This window comes from Thunnus albacares, chromosome 23 (assembly GCF_914725855.1).
Source record: "Thunnus albacares chromosome 23, fThuAlb1.1, whole genome shotgun sequence".
Taxonomy (NCBI): domain Eukaryota; kingdom Metazoa; phylum Chordata; class Actinopteri; order Scombriformes; family Scombridae; genus Thunnus; species Thunnus albacares.
In genome coordinates, this window is record NC_058128.1 from 11,308,439 (window position 1) to 11,322,895 (window position 14,457).

Genomic DNA, 14,457 nt, shown 5'->3' on the forward strand with positions numbered 1-14,457 from the left:
CAGACTGTGGAAAGGCTGCTGGCGGTGCGGAGGATGAAAATGAGGCGGAAGCAGGTTGGATCGAGGGTGCCGCTATTCTTTTGTCGGTTATCTGCGTGGTATTGGTGACAGCATTCAATGACTGGAGTAAAGAGAAGCAGTTTAGGGGCCTCCAGAGCCGTATTGAGCAGGAACAGAAATTTACTGTTGTCCGTGGAGGACAAGTTATCCAAATTCCTGTGGCTGAGATCGTGGTTGGAGACATTGCACAAATAAAATATGGTAAGAGGATATTTTCAGTTCTTAGGATGAATATAATCTCAGTCACGACTCATTCAGAAATGATAACACAATTCTAATTTTGTCAACTTTTGTTCCTCCAAATTGAAGGTTTTTTCTGTGTGTTTTAGGTGACCTTTTGCCTGCTGATGGAATCCTCATCCAAGGTAATGATCTGAAGATAGATGAGAGCTCACTCACGGGGGAGTCGGACCATGTCAAGAAAACACAAGAAAAAGATCCAATGCTGTTATCAGGTAACATGAAGCCTTAAATTTAAGTTTTTAATAGTCCTCTCATTGCTGGTTGTTACCAAAAAGACAATATAGGTTGTGTTTTTTGAAAAATGATTTGATTGACCGCATAACTTTGACTGTTAGTGTTTAGAAATGATCTATAAAACTAATTAATCTGTGTTAATTTAAATTATACAACGCACATAATCTTCAAAGTCTCTCTTTGTGTGAGTTCAGTGTTTATTCAAATTAAATAACATATATAGCATTACATATGGCCTTTGTGCAATTTCATCAAGATGACTTTTTATTTGGTCATGTGCACGAGGAGGTCAACTGACCTAATCTTGATCTTAATCAAGACTTAATCAGTTCACAATGCCATGAGTCATCCAGTGAGTGAGAAACATCCCAAATGCTCCCTAACACAAACATACTTTTAATCAGTAAGGCAGACTCCAAACAATTATGGATGTGCTTATGATATGACATCATCAGCTTGTCACACAGGTGCTTTATTGTTGCCGGAAAGTCACTGTTTCAGTGCTTGAACCGTAATGCCGGGACCGTCCCGGTTTAGTGACTTCACAAGATAACAGACAGCTTGTAGACCAACATGTCATCCTGCATTCATAAGCTTCAGAACTATGTTAAGTGTTTCATTTACATCAACAATCTTTATAAAATATGAAACAAGGGTTTTACTTAAAAAGCTATAAGCAGTTGAAACCAGTGATTGATTTTTTTTTTTTAAGAATTTATCAGCAATCAATATATTACATCACTCCTTTCCTGATGATAACTTGGCTATGCTTTTAAAGAAGACTCTCTCATTTCTACGGCTTTCAAGACTAACTAGAAATATTTAACTTGCATAGTTTTATTTCTACTGTGTAGAAAGTCCGTTCCGTGTGCACAAACCAAGCTGATTTCTCTGCTCAGTTCCTTTGAAGAAATAGTCAGTTCTGCAGAAACACCTTTTTATCTGGCTCTCTGCCGGCACACCTCCGAGAGAGAGAGGAGTGTACTGTACTGTACTGTGTGTGTCTGTGTGTGTGTACGTACACACTGCTCCACCACTGCTTTTTGATTTCCCTTAGCTCAGGCTGAATCCCTTCTGCCATCGCTCTCACGAATGAAAGGAAAACATCTTCTAATTAACGGAGACATGAGAGAACCTCTAAATGCTTCTCTCTCTTACTCTTTTATCTTGTCTTTTCTTGTGTTATTGGCTTTTTCTGCGTTATTTTCTTGTGTCCTGAGAGGAATAGAGAGCCAGAGATATTAAACTCTGGTGAAAACCCTGTTGTAGCCTCCCTCTCAGATTTCCATTAATTCACTGAGATTGTCAATTGGCTTTTGATTAAAGGCTGTTGATTAAAGGTTTGTAGGATATTTGCATCAGTGACTGTGTTTCTTTGTCTTTCTACTTGCTAGCGCGGCATTCTTTTGTATTTATCGCCTGCATTTGAAAACCTGCATTTATTTTCTCCATCTTGTGTGTAGCTGAACATCCCACTTGAAAGTCTGGCTAAACCACCCTCTCAGTAAGCAAAGGAATCTAGCTCAACATTCAGACTGAACCAAAATAAAAAGCAAGTCAGAGCAACAAATAAGTGAAATGTTAATTTGGTCAAGCTAAAAGCTAACACAAACGTATAAACAGAGACATGGTGTAAGTAATGTCGGAAACAAAGTGAAACATGGCACATTAGTCAGATATTGTACTTACACTTTCCTCACTTACTGACTGTGTTATTTTCCTCGTGTGACCAAAGGCACCCATGTGATGGAGGGCTCAGGGAAAATGGTGGTCACTGCTGTCGGTGTCAATTCTCAAACTGGAATTATCTTCACTTTACTTGGGGGTGGCGAGGATGAAGACGATGACGAAGAGAAAAAGGAAAAGGAGGAGAAGAAGAAACAGAGAAAAAGTTGGTATCCCCTGGCTTTTTTTTTACCATGCTATTTCTATTTGTTTTGATGTGTCTACACCAAAGGTGGACATTTCCATCAACTACCACCAATTTTGCATGTTGTTGATACATCCTCTCCCACTGAGACCTTTTTCTTTATGTTGGAAGCAAAAAAGGGATCGAGCCTGTGTAGAAAAGTGTAGTTTGCAATAGAGTTTGACTACTTGTACGTCTTGAAGTACAGCAGCAAATTCTAAGTTCAGGGTTTCTTTAAATTCTCTTTCTTTATATTTCAAAGGACAGTCCTGTGTTAAATGAACATTTATCATATTGCTGCACTGCTTTATTGCCCTTCTTTGCCTTTCAATCCTGCTAATTTTGTGCTTTTTTTCTGCCTTTATTAACTCAAAGAGAATGTATATAATTTGAGAATATTATACATAAAGAGGGGTATGTAGTACTACAGATACAGGCACTCAAATTATTTCCTTACAGCTGCTAACTCCGTGGTATCTTTTTCCACAGACAAAAAGCAGGATGGATCAGTGGAAAATCGTAAGAAAGGTAAGTTGCTAGCACACACACACGCACGCACACACACACAAACACACACAAGCATGTATCATTGCCTTACAGCTTGGCGCCTGCCTTTATGTATTAGCCTTTGGTTTTATCAGTGTCCCTCCCCATTTAGCAGCACTGGGAGTAGGTTAAAGCCTCAATCTGTTAATAATTGGCTACAGTGGTTTAATGCAAGTAATGAGGAGTTGCATATTTTGGCATGACCCCGTGTCAGTGTATACTTAGTACTGGCTGTTCTTGCATACCCATTGTACAGTCTGGCCCTCCCTTCTGTCTCTCTCCTCCTTTCTCGTCCTTCCCTGGCACATTGCGCTTTGAGCAGCAGGTGCTACTGAATCCAGTTATAGCGATTAGTGATGAGGAGATTAAAGCCATGCAACAATTCTGGGGCCAGAACATCTGCTTTCCCACCCATCTCTCTCTCTCCGACTCTCCCTCAGGCCCCCACTATTTGATTTCTATTGATGTCCCAATCTGAACTATTCAGAGTCATACTGTAAGACTTGCAGTGGTGTAATTTCAGGCTGACAACAATGATAATGAGGCTGTTTAGTGGTATCTTAGCCAGCTAGCCAGCCTTGCAGTCCTGCTGGGACACTATGATCAGCAGTGCTTGGGTCTGTAACCACCACCCTGGCGCTAGTCCCTGGTGCACAGATTCCCTCTGCCTGCCAGGAATCAACAGTAATCCTTTAGACTGAGATTACACAGGCCATGTAAGTGCAGAACAAGCCACAGTCCACAGCAGCTGCAGTAGCCCAGTGTTAATGCCCCTCCTCTCCCTGCTACACGCATCCACACACAATACCATGTTACAATCCATACCATAGTAATAAAGCTTTTGCATTGACCCGACGGACAAGGGTTGCTTATGCTTATAAAAGCAAGTCTGCAGAAATGACACAAGACACACACTCAGTAATGATATCAACACAAGTTAAGAGAGATGGGAAAGATGTGTCAATTGTCCTGCAGCAGCAACAACAGCAGCAGCAGCAGCAGCCTCAGTGGTCGTCAGAGCTAATGATTTTATCGTGGTGAGTGACACGACAGAGACCAGCCCCTGCTGGCCTGCCGGCTGCCTTTCCTCCCTCTTTTGCCATTAGAGGCTTTACGTCTCCAAGGTTACCTGGTTAGATGTGGGTTTGGGATTCCCGTCAATTCTGCAAGCAAGGGAGGGAGGTCCTGAGGGATGTTGAGGAACAGATGACGGAGATTTATGGGAATTCAACTGGCAACTGCTGTGGCTGCTGTCCAAAGATGATGTGATTCCACAGATCCCAGTGCTACCAGCTGGCTAACCTGTTCTTTAAATCTCTAGGTGGGAGTATGGTAATTACACCTCCAAATCTGTCATCTAATTACTGTGCAGTCAGATCACTGCAAACATAATTACAGTGACATTTCCCAAGTTCCATGGATTAAAAGGGGAGCAAAAAAAAAATCATGTTAAAATTTTTGAGTGATGACATCTCATGTCCTCTCGGAAGTCACTTTTCATAAATCAGTTATGTTCAAATGTAGTGCTTCACTCTCTTATGTTGACAGATTCCCATAATCCAGAATTTTTCTCACAGGGCTCTGAAGCAACTTGCAGTGACTTCTTATGTCAGATAATTAAATAACTGGAAATAAAATCTAGTTCAAAATTGTTGATCCTCTCGTTCTAGTTATCAAAACCTACATGGGAAATCTGGAAAAAACTTATTTTCTGAATATTTAAGATGAAATTGCTCCAGTAAAATACAGATTATTGTTATTACTGGAGTTAATTCATTCACTGGTGTGGCAGCAAAAGGTTGAGAAGACGGTTTCATTTCAGGTCTTGCAAATATAAGCAAATAGGCTGATCTAAATGTTATGTGGTGCCAGACTATAGAATAAGAGCTTCTTTGTTCTTTGGCATATGCTGATTTGTTACGACTGCTAAACTGGTTTGATCAGAAAGTGTGATTTCTGGAATCAGCTTGAATATGAATATAATGTTGTTTTTTTATAAATATCAAATTGTGTACATTATATTTGTGTACACCACCTGATACCAGTAAAATGTAAGTACTGTAAATGGCAGGTCACTGCATTCAACAACTTTTTCTTGCTCTTTGCTGTAGCTAAAGCACAGGACGGTGCTGCAATGGAAATGCAGCCCCTGAACAGTGATGAGGGAGCTGATGCAGAGGAGAAGAAGAAGGCCAACCTGCCAAAGAAAGAGAAGTCTGTTCTCCAGGGCAAACTTACCAAACTAGCTGTACAGATTGGCAAAGCAGGTGAGTCAAACAAAAACATTTGATTCTGGCACAGCTGAATGCTACAGATTGTACTACATACTAACTTTATGGGTCTATACTCTTTTATCCCTTCATTCACTATCTCCTATATCTCCAATTTCCTGTAAAGTTTTCTTCTCAGAATTAATCCCATTAGAAATAACATATTGGTAAATAATATCTACAGGGTTTTTTTCTCCAGTCTGACAAATCACATTTATGATTGATTACCAACCTCTTTCTTCCAAATCTCTCATTCCCTCCAGGATTGGTTATGTCGGCCATCACCGTTATCATCCTCGTGGTGCTGTTTGTAGTAGACACCTTCTGGATCCAGAATTTACCCTGGATCAAGGACTGCACACCCATTTACATTCAATTCTTTGTGAAATTCTTCATCATTGGCGTCACTGTACTGGTGGTGGCAGTTCCTGAAGGCCTCCCGCTTGCTGTGACAATCTCCCTGGCATACTCTGTTAAGGTAAAGTCTCCTAGCCAAGTGACCTGTGCCCAGTGCTGACCAGCTTACATTTCAGCCTATTAAAACTAGCAGGCCAGGCTGTTAAGACAAGGAGACTTGGCTAACTGATACCCTAAAGCCAAGCTATGATCCCCTTTGCTGGAGTTGTTAGCCAACAGAAGGCTTTATCCAATCAAAACGCTATTAATTTCAATCTTAGTGTAGCCTTTGTACATATTTCTTTGTTCTAATTTCTGTTTTGTACAAGCTGGAGTTATGTTAAACTCAGAAAATTTATGGTTGCACAGTTTGTAATTTCTCCTTGAATTTACAGAGTTTAGTTTCCTTTTATCAATTTATATCTTGTTTATCTTTGTACAGAAAATGATGAAAGACAACAACCTGGTGCGTCACTTGGACGCTTGTGAGACCATGGGCAACGCTACTGCCATCTGCTCTGACAAGACTGGAACACTGACCATGAACCGCATGACTGTGGTGCAGGCATACATTGCTGAAAAACACTTCCGGAAGGTCCCTGAACCGGAGAATATCCCCTCCTCCATTTTAGACATCTTGATTCTTGGCATAGCAGTCAACTGCGCCTACACTACTAAGATCATGGTAGGTCTGAGAAAAGCACTATGGCTCTAAAATACATTTTCTATCACTTGGAATATTGTTTTTGCCATGAATTTGTCTTCACGCCTCTTCCTTTAGCCTCCAGAGAAAGAAGGGGGCCTGCCTCGCCAGGTGGGTAACAAGACCGAATGTGCCTTGCTGGGCTTTACTGCTGACCTGAAGCGTGACTACCAAGCTATTCGCAACGAGATCCCCGAAGAGAAACTTTACAAGGTCTACACCTTCAACTCAGTCCGCAAGTCTATGAGCACTGTGTTGAAGTTGGCTGATGGCAGCTATCGTATGTTCAGCAAAGGGGCCTCAGAAATTCTCCTAAAAAAGTAAGAAACCTGTTTTTAATCTTTAATGTTCATTCTGTATTTTGTTTTATATGTTGGACTTTATCTTTATATGTGTGTCTCTCTTGGAATTTTATACTATTCTGACTAAATAGACGACAAATTATTCTAATCAATGAAAGGTTATTCTTTTGGGGTTTTTTTTACTTGTTACAGCTGGCCAGACTTTGCAGTAAATGATATGTGTAATGTCTTAAGCAGCTAAGAAGTTCAAGTGCGTCCCACCCAAGCCCCTTACTTTGCGACTTAAAAACAGGCACTGAGAAAATGAGCTGGTAACAACTCTGTAAGCCTCTTAACCAAGCAGGCTTCTTTTTAACCCACAGAGGGCTTAGTGTGACTTCTTACTACTGCAGCTCACCATTCAAATGCTTTGTCTTTGCCTCTGCCCCCTTACCCTGTTATGTCATCTAAATTATTTTTTTACCATTTACTTTTACGTCCCTAACTCCTTCTTCACACATATTTCTCAACTACCTTATTTCCTTTCTTCCTCCTTTGCTCCTGTACTTCTTGTTTTTTTCCCCCCTTTTCTACCCTTATTCATATATCTTCTCTTTCCCCCCTCAGGTGCTATAAAATCCTGACAGCAAACGGTGAGTCGAAGGTGTTTCGGCCACGGGATCGAGATGACATGGTCAAGAAAGTGATCGAGCCCATGGCCTCGGAAGGCCTGAGGACCATCTGCCTTGCATACAGGGATTTCGCTGCCTCTGAGGGTGAGCCTGACTGGGACAACGAAAATGATATCCTCAGTGGACTGACCTGCCTCTGTGTGGTGGGCATTGAAGACCCCGTTAGACCCGAGGTTAGTGGTTGATGCACGTCAGCGTGAGGTTAATTAATACTGTGTCAGCAGTTTTTGAACAAGAAGACTGACAGACTGACACCGCTACGATGCATCGTAACTGCCAACCAGTATCGGATATTTTGTCATGTTTGAAAGAGAACTTTGCTTGCTAGAAGTACTAATGACGCTTTCACATTACAGGGATAGTATCACAAATATAGCTTAGAACAAGAACTTTGATATACCTAGTGATATGCAAAACTAAAATGCATTTCCTCATTCATTGTTTCCACTTTTTATTTCAGGTCCCAGATGCTATCAGGAAATGCCAACGTGCTGGCATCACAGTGCGGATGGTGACTGGGGACAACATCAATACAGCTCGAGCCATTGCCACCAAGTGTGGCATCCTACAGCCTGGAGACGACTTCATTTGCCTGGAGGGGAAAGAGTTCAACAGAAGGATACGCAATGAAAAAGGAGAGGTGGGCCACAGCAAAATACTGTACCTCAGATACTGTTGAAAACTTACTTTTGGGGATTCTATTAGTTATTTGTTTCATGTTTCTAGATTGAACAAGAACGCATTGACAAGATCTGGCCCAAACTACGAGTACTGGCTCGCTCTTCCCCCACAGACAAACACACTTTAGTCAAAGGTAATTCTTTCTTTCTGTACTTTTTTTCCCAGTGTGGGTTAAACAAATAAAAAATGTTTTGTTGTCACTAGTTTGTTGTTTTAGGCTTCAGAGGTTTCATTTTACAAACCTGTTTTACTTTTCTAGGTATTATTGACAGCACAGTGATAGAACAGAGACAAGTAGTAGCAGTGACAGGAGATGGTACAAATGATGGTCCTGCATTGAAGAAAGCTGATGTTGGCTTTGCCATGGTGAGTTTTCAGTGTTTACTATCTTTAATTAGACTCGGATTCTAATAAATAAATCTAATAAAATATAACACAGGTCATTTAATACTTGCAACAGCCTGATCCCATCAATAATCCATTGAAATGTGGTTGTCAGCTTGGAAGAAGCCCAAACATTATTTGCTAACTGGGCCACAACAGTTAATTTTGAGCAGTAGCGGTCATGAGAATGTTAAATATATTGTGATCAGGCGTAGACAGATCCTTGATCATCTCTTCATCTCCAGGGTATTGCCGGCACAGACGTGGCCAAGGAGGCATCTGACATCATTCTGACTGACGACAACTTTTCCAGCATAGTCAAAGCCGTCATGTGGGGACGCAACGTCTACGACAGCATCTCCAAGTTCCTTCAATTTCAACTAACTGTCAATGTGGTGGCTGTCATCGTAGCATTTACGGGAGCCTGCATCACACAGGTTTGGCACCAACTGAGCTTGTTTCACTTGGTTAAAAAAAAGGCAGTGGTCTCTAGTGTGAGGGTGGTAAACTTGTTAAACTGTGAAATGGGTTATTCAGTAATTCACACTTTGCCTTAACAGCACTGGAATAGTTACAGCTGGCAATGTCAGACTGAAATAGCTCAGATCAGTGAAGTTTCCAGTTCACCATAGCCTCACCATGGAGATCCAGCTGTAAAATCTGCAGGGAAACACAGAGCCTAATATAATTTTGTAAATATGCAAACATCTGTCCTACACCCTCAAATTTGCTCATCTAGAGTATTTTTGTTTAAGTGGCCGATTCATTGAATTTCCTCGTGCATAAGATATTATAAGCAATTGTGAATTTCCTTAATGATTTCTGTCTTTTGTAGTCAACATGTGGTGTGTTTTCTAGCCTAATACACAACTTTAAGAGCTATCTTTTCTATCAGATTCATATTAAACACTTAATTTATTTTCCAGCCGTAATTATCTGTGCAATTTCCACATAAATCTCGTCTTCATTTTGCTGATAGCACTTATAGAAACTGTACAGACACTGAAATAGCTGTCATTTCACTTGAAGGATTTTATCCCATCAGCCTTTAGACCTCACGTCAAAACACACAGTCGTCAGTGCTCATACTGCCTCTGCGTAAAAACTTGGACTCGAATAATTTGTTTTCCACATTCTTGTCATTTGAAATACCAGAAGATGGTCTGAATTTGTGTTATTTGAGATATTATGTGAGACAGTGATGAATCATCTAGATGGTTTATTATTTTCTATTTGTCACTCTGGTCCCCGCCTCCTCCTCCTCAACCTAATTTGCTGCCTCTCTCGCTCTCTCTCTCTCTCTCTCTCTCTTTGCCTCCAGGACTCTCCACTGAAAGCTGTGCAGATGTTATGGGTCAACCTGATCATGGACACTTTTGCTTCACTAGCCCTGGCCACAGAGCCCCCCACAGAAGCCCTGCTGCTAAGGAAGCCATATGGCCGCAACAAGCCTCTCATTTCTCGCACAATGATGAAGAACATCCTGGGCCAGGGAGTGTACCAGTTAATCATCATCTTCACGCTGCTCTTTGCCGGTAAGAAGCTAAGTGTAGTTCTCTATATATTTTTGTGTGCATCTACCGGATAAATCCCTCAGTTTATTGTAACAACTTCTCTCTCTGACTGCTCTGTAGGGGAGAAATTGTTTGACATTGACAGCGGAAGGAATACACCCCTCCACGCCCCGCCTTCTGAACACTACACCATTGTCTTCAATACTTTTGTACTGATGCAGCTTTTCAACGAGATCAATGCCCGCAAGATCCATGGTGAAAGGAATGTCTTTGAAGGCATCTTCAACAACCTTATCTTCTGTAGTATTGTCTTTGGTACCTTCATTATCCAGGTAAAGTAGACTTGAGTCCTCTGTGGCTAACTTGTTAGGATTTTTTCCCTCTCAAATGCAAAATTTCTCCTCCTGCACCTGTAAAAAAAAAAACCCAGTACTATAACTGTGATAATGAGGCATCTTTTCAAGGTAGTTAATGCAGTCTTTCTCAGTGGAAACTTGTGTGAAATTCCAACCCAAAAAATCATACAGTGCTCTGGATTTGGAACAGTTTTATGCACTCCACAGAACAGAGTATCATATTTCCCTCACCAAATATAAGCTTGGCCAGAGTATGAATGTGCTTGGTGACTAATACATTAAAAAAAATGCCCCATGAGACTTAAATTTGCTCTCTCTAATTAATTCCACCTCTCTCTTCCTGCTCCTCCAGATCGTCATAGTGCAGTTTGGCGGGAAGCCGTTCAGCTGCGTCGCTCTGACCATCGACCAGTGGCTGTGGTGCACTTTCTTAGGTTTTGGCTCTCTACTATGGGGACAGGTATGATGTGACAATACAGCTGAGCTTCACCTTTTTGTTGGCCTGTTGCAAAAATATGGCATGACACTGCCCCCCTGTGTTAGAACTGGCTCAGTGGGTATGTAATGGTAGTGAGGCAGAGTAACAGTATGTTGTAATGCAGGGAGGGGATGGACACAGATTTAAATAAATCATGTTGTGTAGTTACACTGAACATTACAAAAAAATTTGATTAAGCTTAAATGTTTAAGTAGCCAGCTGAATTAGTTGGCCACAGTGTCGAAGAACTTTTACAATCTTATTTTTCCTGTGAACACATTTTTATCAGTGCTGAATTATATTATTAGATTTTGTTTGTTAGGTTAAAATTAATTACCTCATTGTAATTACTGACTGTGAGAGATGAAGGGGTGCAGACTCTCCACCATGAACGTTTGATATAATTCTTTCCATCTAGTTTGCTCAGGATGTCCAGACTCATCCTACAGAGCAGTGCACATAATAAGTCATATGTACTCTCATTAATTAAAAAAAGATTTATTCTTCACAAGGCACAAATAAACATGGCAGCACTGAAAGGTCTGTGTGCCTGATAGAAATAAAGATTTTCAAGTAATCCTGGATTAGAGTTGCTTCAATAATTAAATGAAGGAAGTGTAAGAATCCTGCTTTTCTTCCTTCTTGTGATCTAAATCTGTCACTTCCCTGTGGAACGGGCTTGAAGATTTGGAGCAAACCAGACAACTTCAAACCGACTCACTCACACGTACCATCGGCAGCTCGTTTTACAGGATCGCTGGCTGTGATGTGCCCAGAAATGTGGCAAATGAAATGTCACCTGAAGGGATATCAATATACCGTAAGTCAGTGTTGTTCATATACATCCTGATGTCTTCTAGGTAATCTCTTCGATACCCACCAGCCGCTTAAAATTCTTGAAAACGGCGGGCCATGGCACTCAGAAAGAGGAGATCCCAGATGAGGAGCTGGAGGAGCTGGAGGACATGGATGAGATTGACCACGCCGAGCGGGAGCTCCGTCGCGGCCAGATCCTCTGGTTCCGAGGCCTCAATCGCATCCAGACTCAGGTAAAAATCTACGAACCTTCCCGCGTAACAACCGACACCACACCCAACACCAAGGGAATCAAAAGCCATAAACCCTTTAACTCTCTATTGCTCTTCCAGCTTAAAATCTATGTTTTGTTCTCTCTCTTGGCATTCTTATAGAATGGCTTGTGCCCTAAAACACAAAGGCCCTTTCTCTAATTGTTCTGTTCCGCTTCTGAGCTAAAGCAGGTTCCTATGCCTATTTCTGACTTGATCTGAACCTGTCTGCTAAAACACGAGTAGTTTGAAGGTACTGATGAGAAGCAAATGAACTGGATTGGATGGAGAGCACGTAGAACAGCTGAATGTTCAAAGAATATTGGCATGGCTCTAGCTGGAAGTATGGAGGGATTGTGCAGAGAAAAGAGTGAAAGTGAGGTCAGATTTTGGCGTCAGAGCTCCCTCCGATCAGTGCCTTGAAACCCAACTATCCCCTTTTTCCTCTCTCTTTTTTAACTATAATGCCTAAAATCCTATTTCCAAGTGACATTTTTTCTATGGTTACTGGTGCCTTTTCTTTATTTTTTCTCTCTTTTCTCTCTCCTCTGGCTGTGTTGTGTTTTATTTCCTCTGGGCTTTCTCCTGTCACGCTGTCTGATTCTTTGCAGATGGATGTAGTGAGTGCGTTCCAGAGTGGAACTTCCTTTCAGGGGGCTCTAAGGCGGCAGGCCTCCAACTCCAGCCAACAACAGCACGATGTAACCAATGTTTCTAGCCCTACACATGTAGCCTTTTCTACTACTACCACTACTGCCACTGCCGCCAACACCGCTTCTGCCACTGTGGGGTGTGAGTGCGTGTTCTCCTCTAGTGCATGAGACTTTTTATTTCTTCTGTTCTTCTAACATCTTCCTCCTCCACTCTCTTCTCACCTAACGTTGACACTTTTACTCTCTCATGCTTCTCCTAATGTTCTCCCTGTTTTCTTCAAAAAAAAAAAAAAAAAAAAAAAAAAAAAGAAAGAAAATACCACATCTTCCATATTGCTTCGATAACACTGCTGTGTATATATATATATATATGTACCCTGTAACCAGGTCGCTTCTAGCGTCAAGGTGTTTTCTCTGTGTCATCATGTTTTTCTGTTCTGCTTCTGCTTTGGTCTCACACATGGAAAGGTTTTACTGTTATCTTGGGGGGGATGATGTGCATTTACTATTTGACAGAAAAAGTTATATTCTGGATTGACAGTCACCAGGTTTGTCTGCAGCTGCCTCAGTCTGCTCTGTGCCCCCTGTAGCACTCATGGGTCTGTGTCGCAGCTCTCTAGTCCCTAGTCGGGTAAATGTTTTGAGTATATGCCCATGATCACGGTCTAAAACGATAGAGACAAACCTTGACATGGACCTCTATGAGAAAATCTATCAAAGTGTCAGTGGATGTCCTGTCAGTCGGTGCTGAAATAACGACCTTTTCTTCTTCAGCTGTGGCTGTTCGTGACCTCTGGGAGTTTGCCGGTGAATTACTGCGGAGAAGAGGGTGTGTTAAGAGAGAGGAAAGGGCTCCAGTGACACCCTATATCAGATAATGAGCTGCATTTCCATAGGAGAGTTTGTTTGTGTGTTTGGATGCAAGATTATGCAGTTTTGGAAGATAACTGTGGAGATCCCACCATCAAATGAACTGTAACAGCTCGAGGACGAGGGCCTTTCCTCTTGACCGTGCCCTTAAAAGGAGCGTGTGCCTGTTGACAATGACTCCTTTTCTCTTTCAGATCTTCCCAGACAGACCATCTGACCAGCAGTGGAGTTTTAAATGTCTAACAGATGTCACGAAAAAGAGCTTAATGGAATAAATTACTGTACTCCTGAATGTAAACATGTGGGACTTTCCCAGAGTGATGCAGAATGACACATTCACAGCAGATCCAGTGTTTTTTTTGTTTTTTTTTCTTGGTTTATAATACAACTTTTGAGGTTTTTTTTAAAAAAAATGATGCAATGCTACAGTATTATACAGGTCTGCCGTAGGTGGGGCACCTTGAAACATCTCGGATCCGAAGTTAACAGGCTTCCCTACTTAACTCTGAACTTTTCCTTTCAGGTGCTCTTGTGGAAAAAAAAAAAAAAAAAAAAGCAGGAACAACTTTTTCTTGACTCTGTCTCTCTCTCTCCATGTGAATACTTGTTTGTTGGCAGAATGTGTCCACCTACAGTTGGCAAAATGACCCGAAAAGAACGAATACCACTGACTCCCCACATATTCTTCTTTAGATTCTGTGAAATGTGTCATGGGCTATACTCAAAGGTTTACTACCATTGAACACAAGGTAGCGCCGCGCTCTGCATGGGTTCAAAGTCTCTGGTCTCGTTTGTGAGTTTTTTCTCTTTGTGCTGTTGTTTGGATACGTTATACCAGCTTGTAGACATGCTTGGCTGCCGCAGCTTCTTTGTTTTTACTCCACAAACATATGCTATAACTGACCACCCCGTTCCCCTCTATCTGTCTCTTTCTTTTTTCTTTTTCTCGCTTTTCTGTCTTTCTCTCTCTTCTTCTGTCTTACTGTCTGTGCTTTTTCCTCTGTCTCTTTCTTATTCTCTCTCTGTCTGTCTCTTCACTCTTTCCTAAGCATGTCCAACAACAGTAAACTCTTGTGTCAAGCCTCTGTCCCCTTTTTTTCTCTTTGGATGTGTTCTTGTC

General features: G+C 41.4%; 1 protein-coding gene across 3 annotated transcripts in view; it reads left to right on the plus strand.

Moving 5' to 3' along the window:
• The window catches only part of atp2b1a (ATPase plasma membrane Ca2+ transporting 1a), a 42,392-nt gene that overhangs the window by 24,366 nt on the left and 3,569 nt on the right, over positions 1–14,457 (plus strand). For 2 of the 3 annotated variants that reach the window (XM_044342715.1, XM_044342716.1), the window contains exons 4-21: positions 4–261; positions 390–515; positions 2,273–2,428; positions 2,936–2,974; positions 5,104–5,259; positions 5,526–5,740; positions 6,101–6,343; positions 6,440–6,681; positions 7,270–7,507; positions 7,795–7,974; positions 8,061–8,148; positions 8,275–8,381; positions 8,645–8,836; positions 9,721–9,934; positions 10,034–10,245; positions 10,622–10,729; positions 11,608–11,796; positions 12,426–12,515. In XM_044342715.1, the coding sequence (XP_044198650.1) occupies positions 4–261; positions 390–515; positions 2,273–2,428; positions 2,936–2,974; positions 5,104–5,259; positions 5,526–5,740; positions 6,101–6,343; positions 6,440–6,681; positions 7,270–7,507; positions 7,795–7,974; positions 8,061–8,148; positions 8,275–8,381; positions 8,645–8,836; positions 9,721–9,934; positions 10,034–10,245; positions 10,622–10,729; positions 11,608–11,796; positions 12,426–12,515 (3,053 nt within the window). The remainder of the gene's footprint in view (positions 1–3; positions 262–389; positions 516–2,272; positions 2,429–2,935; positions 2,975–5,103; positions 5,260–5,525; positions 5,741–6,100; positions 6,344–6,439; positions 6,682–7,269; positions 7,508–7,794; positions 7,975–8,060; positions 8,149–8,274; positions 8,382–8,644; positions 8,837–9,720; positions 9,935–10,033; positions 10,246–10,621; positions 10,730–11,607; positions 11,797–12,425; positions 12,516–14,457) is intronic. The other variant, XM_044342717.1, reaches the window with a different exon arrangement.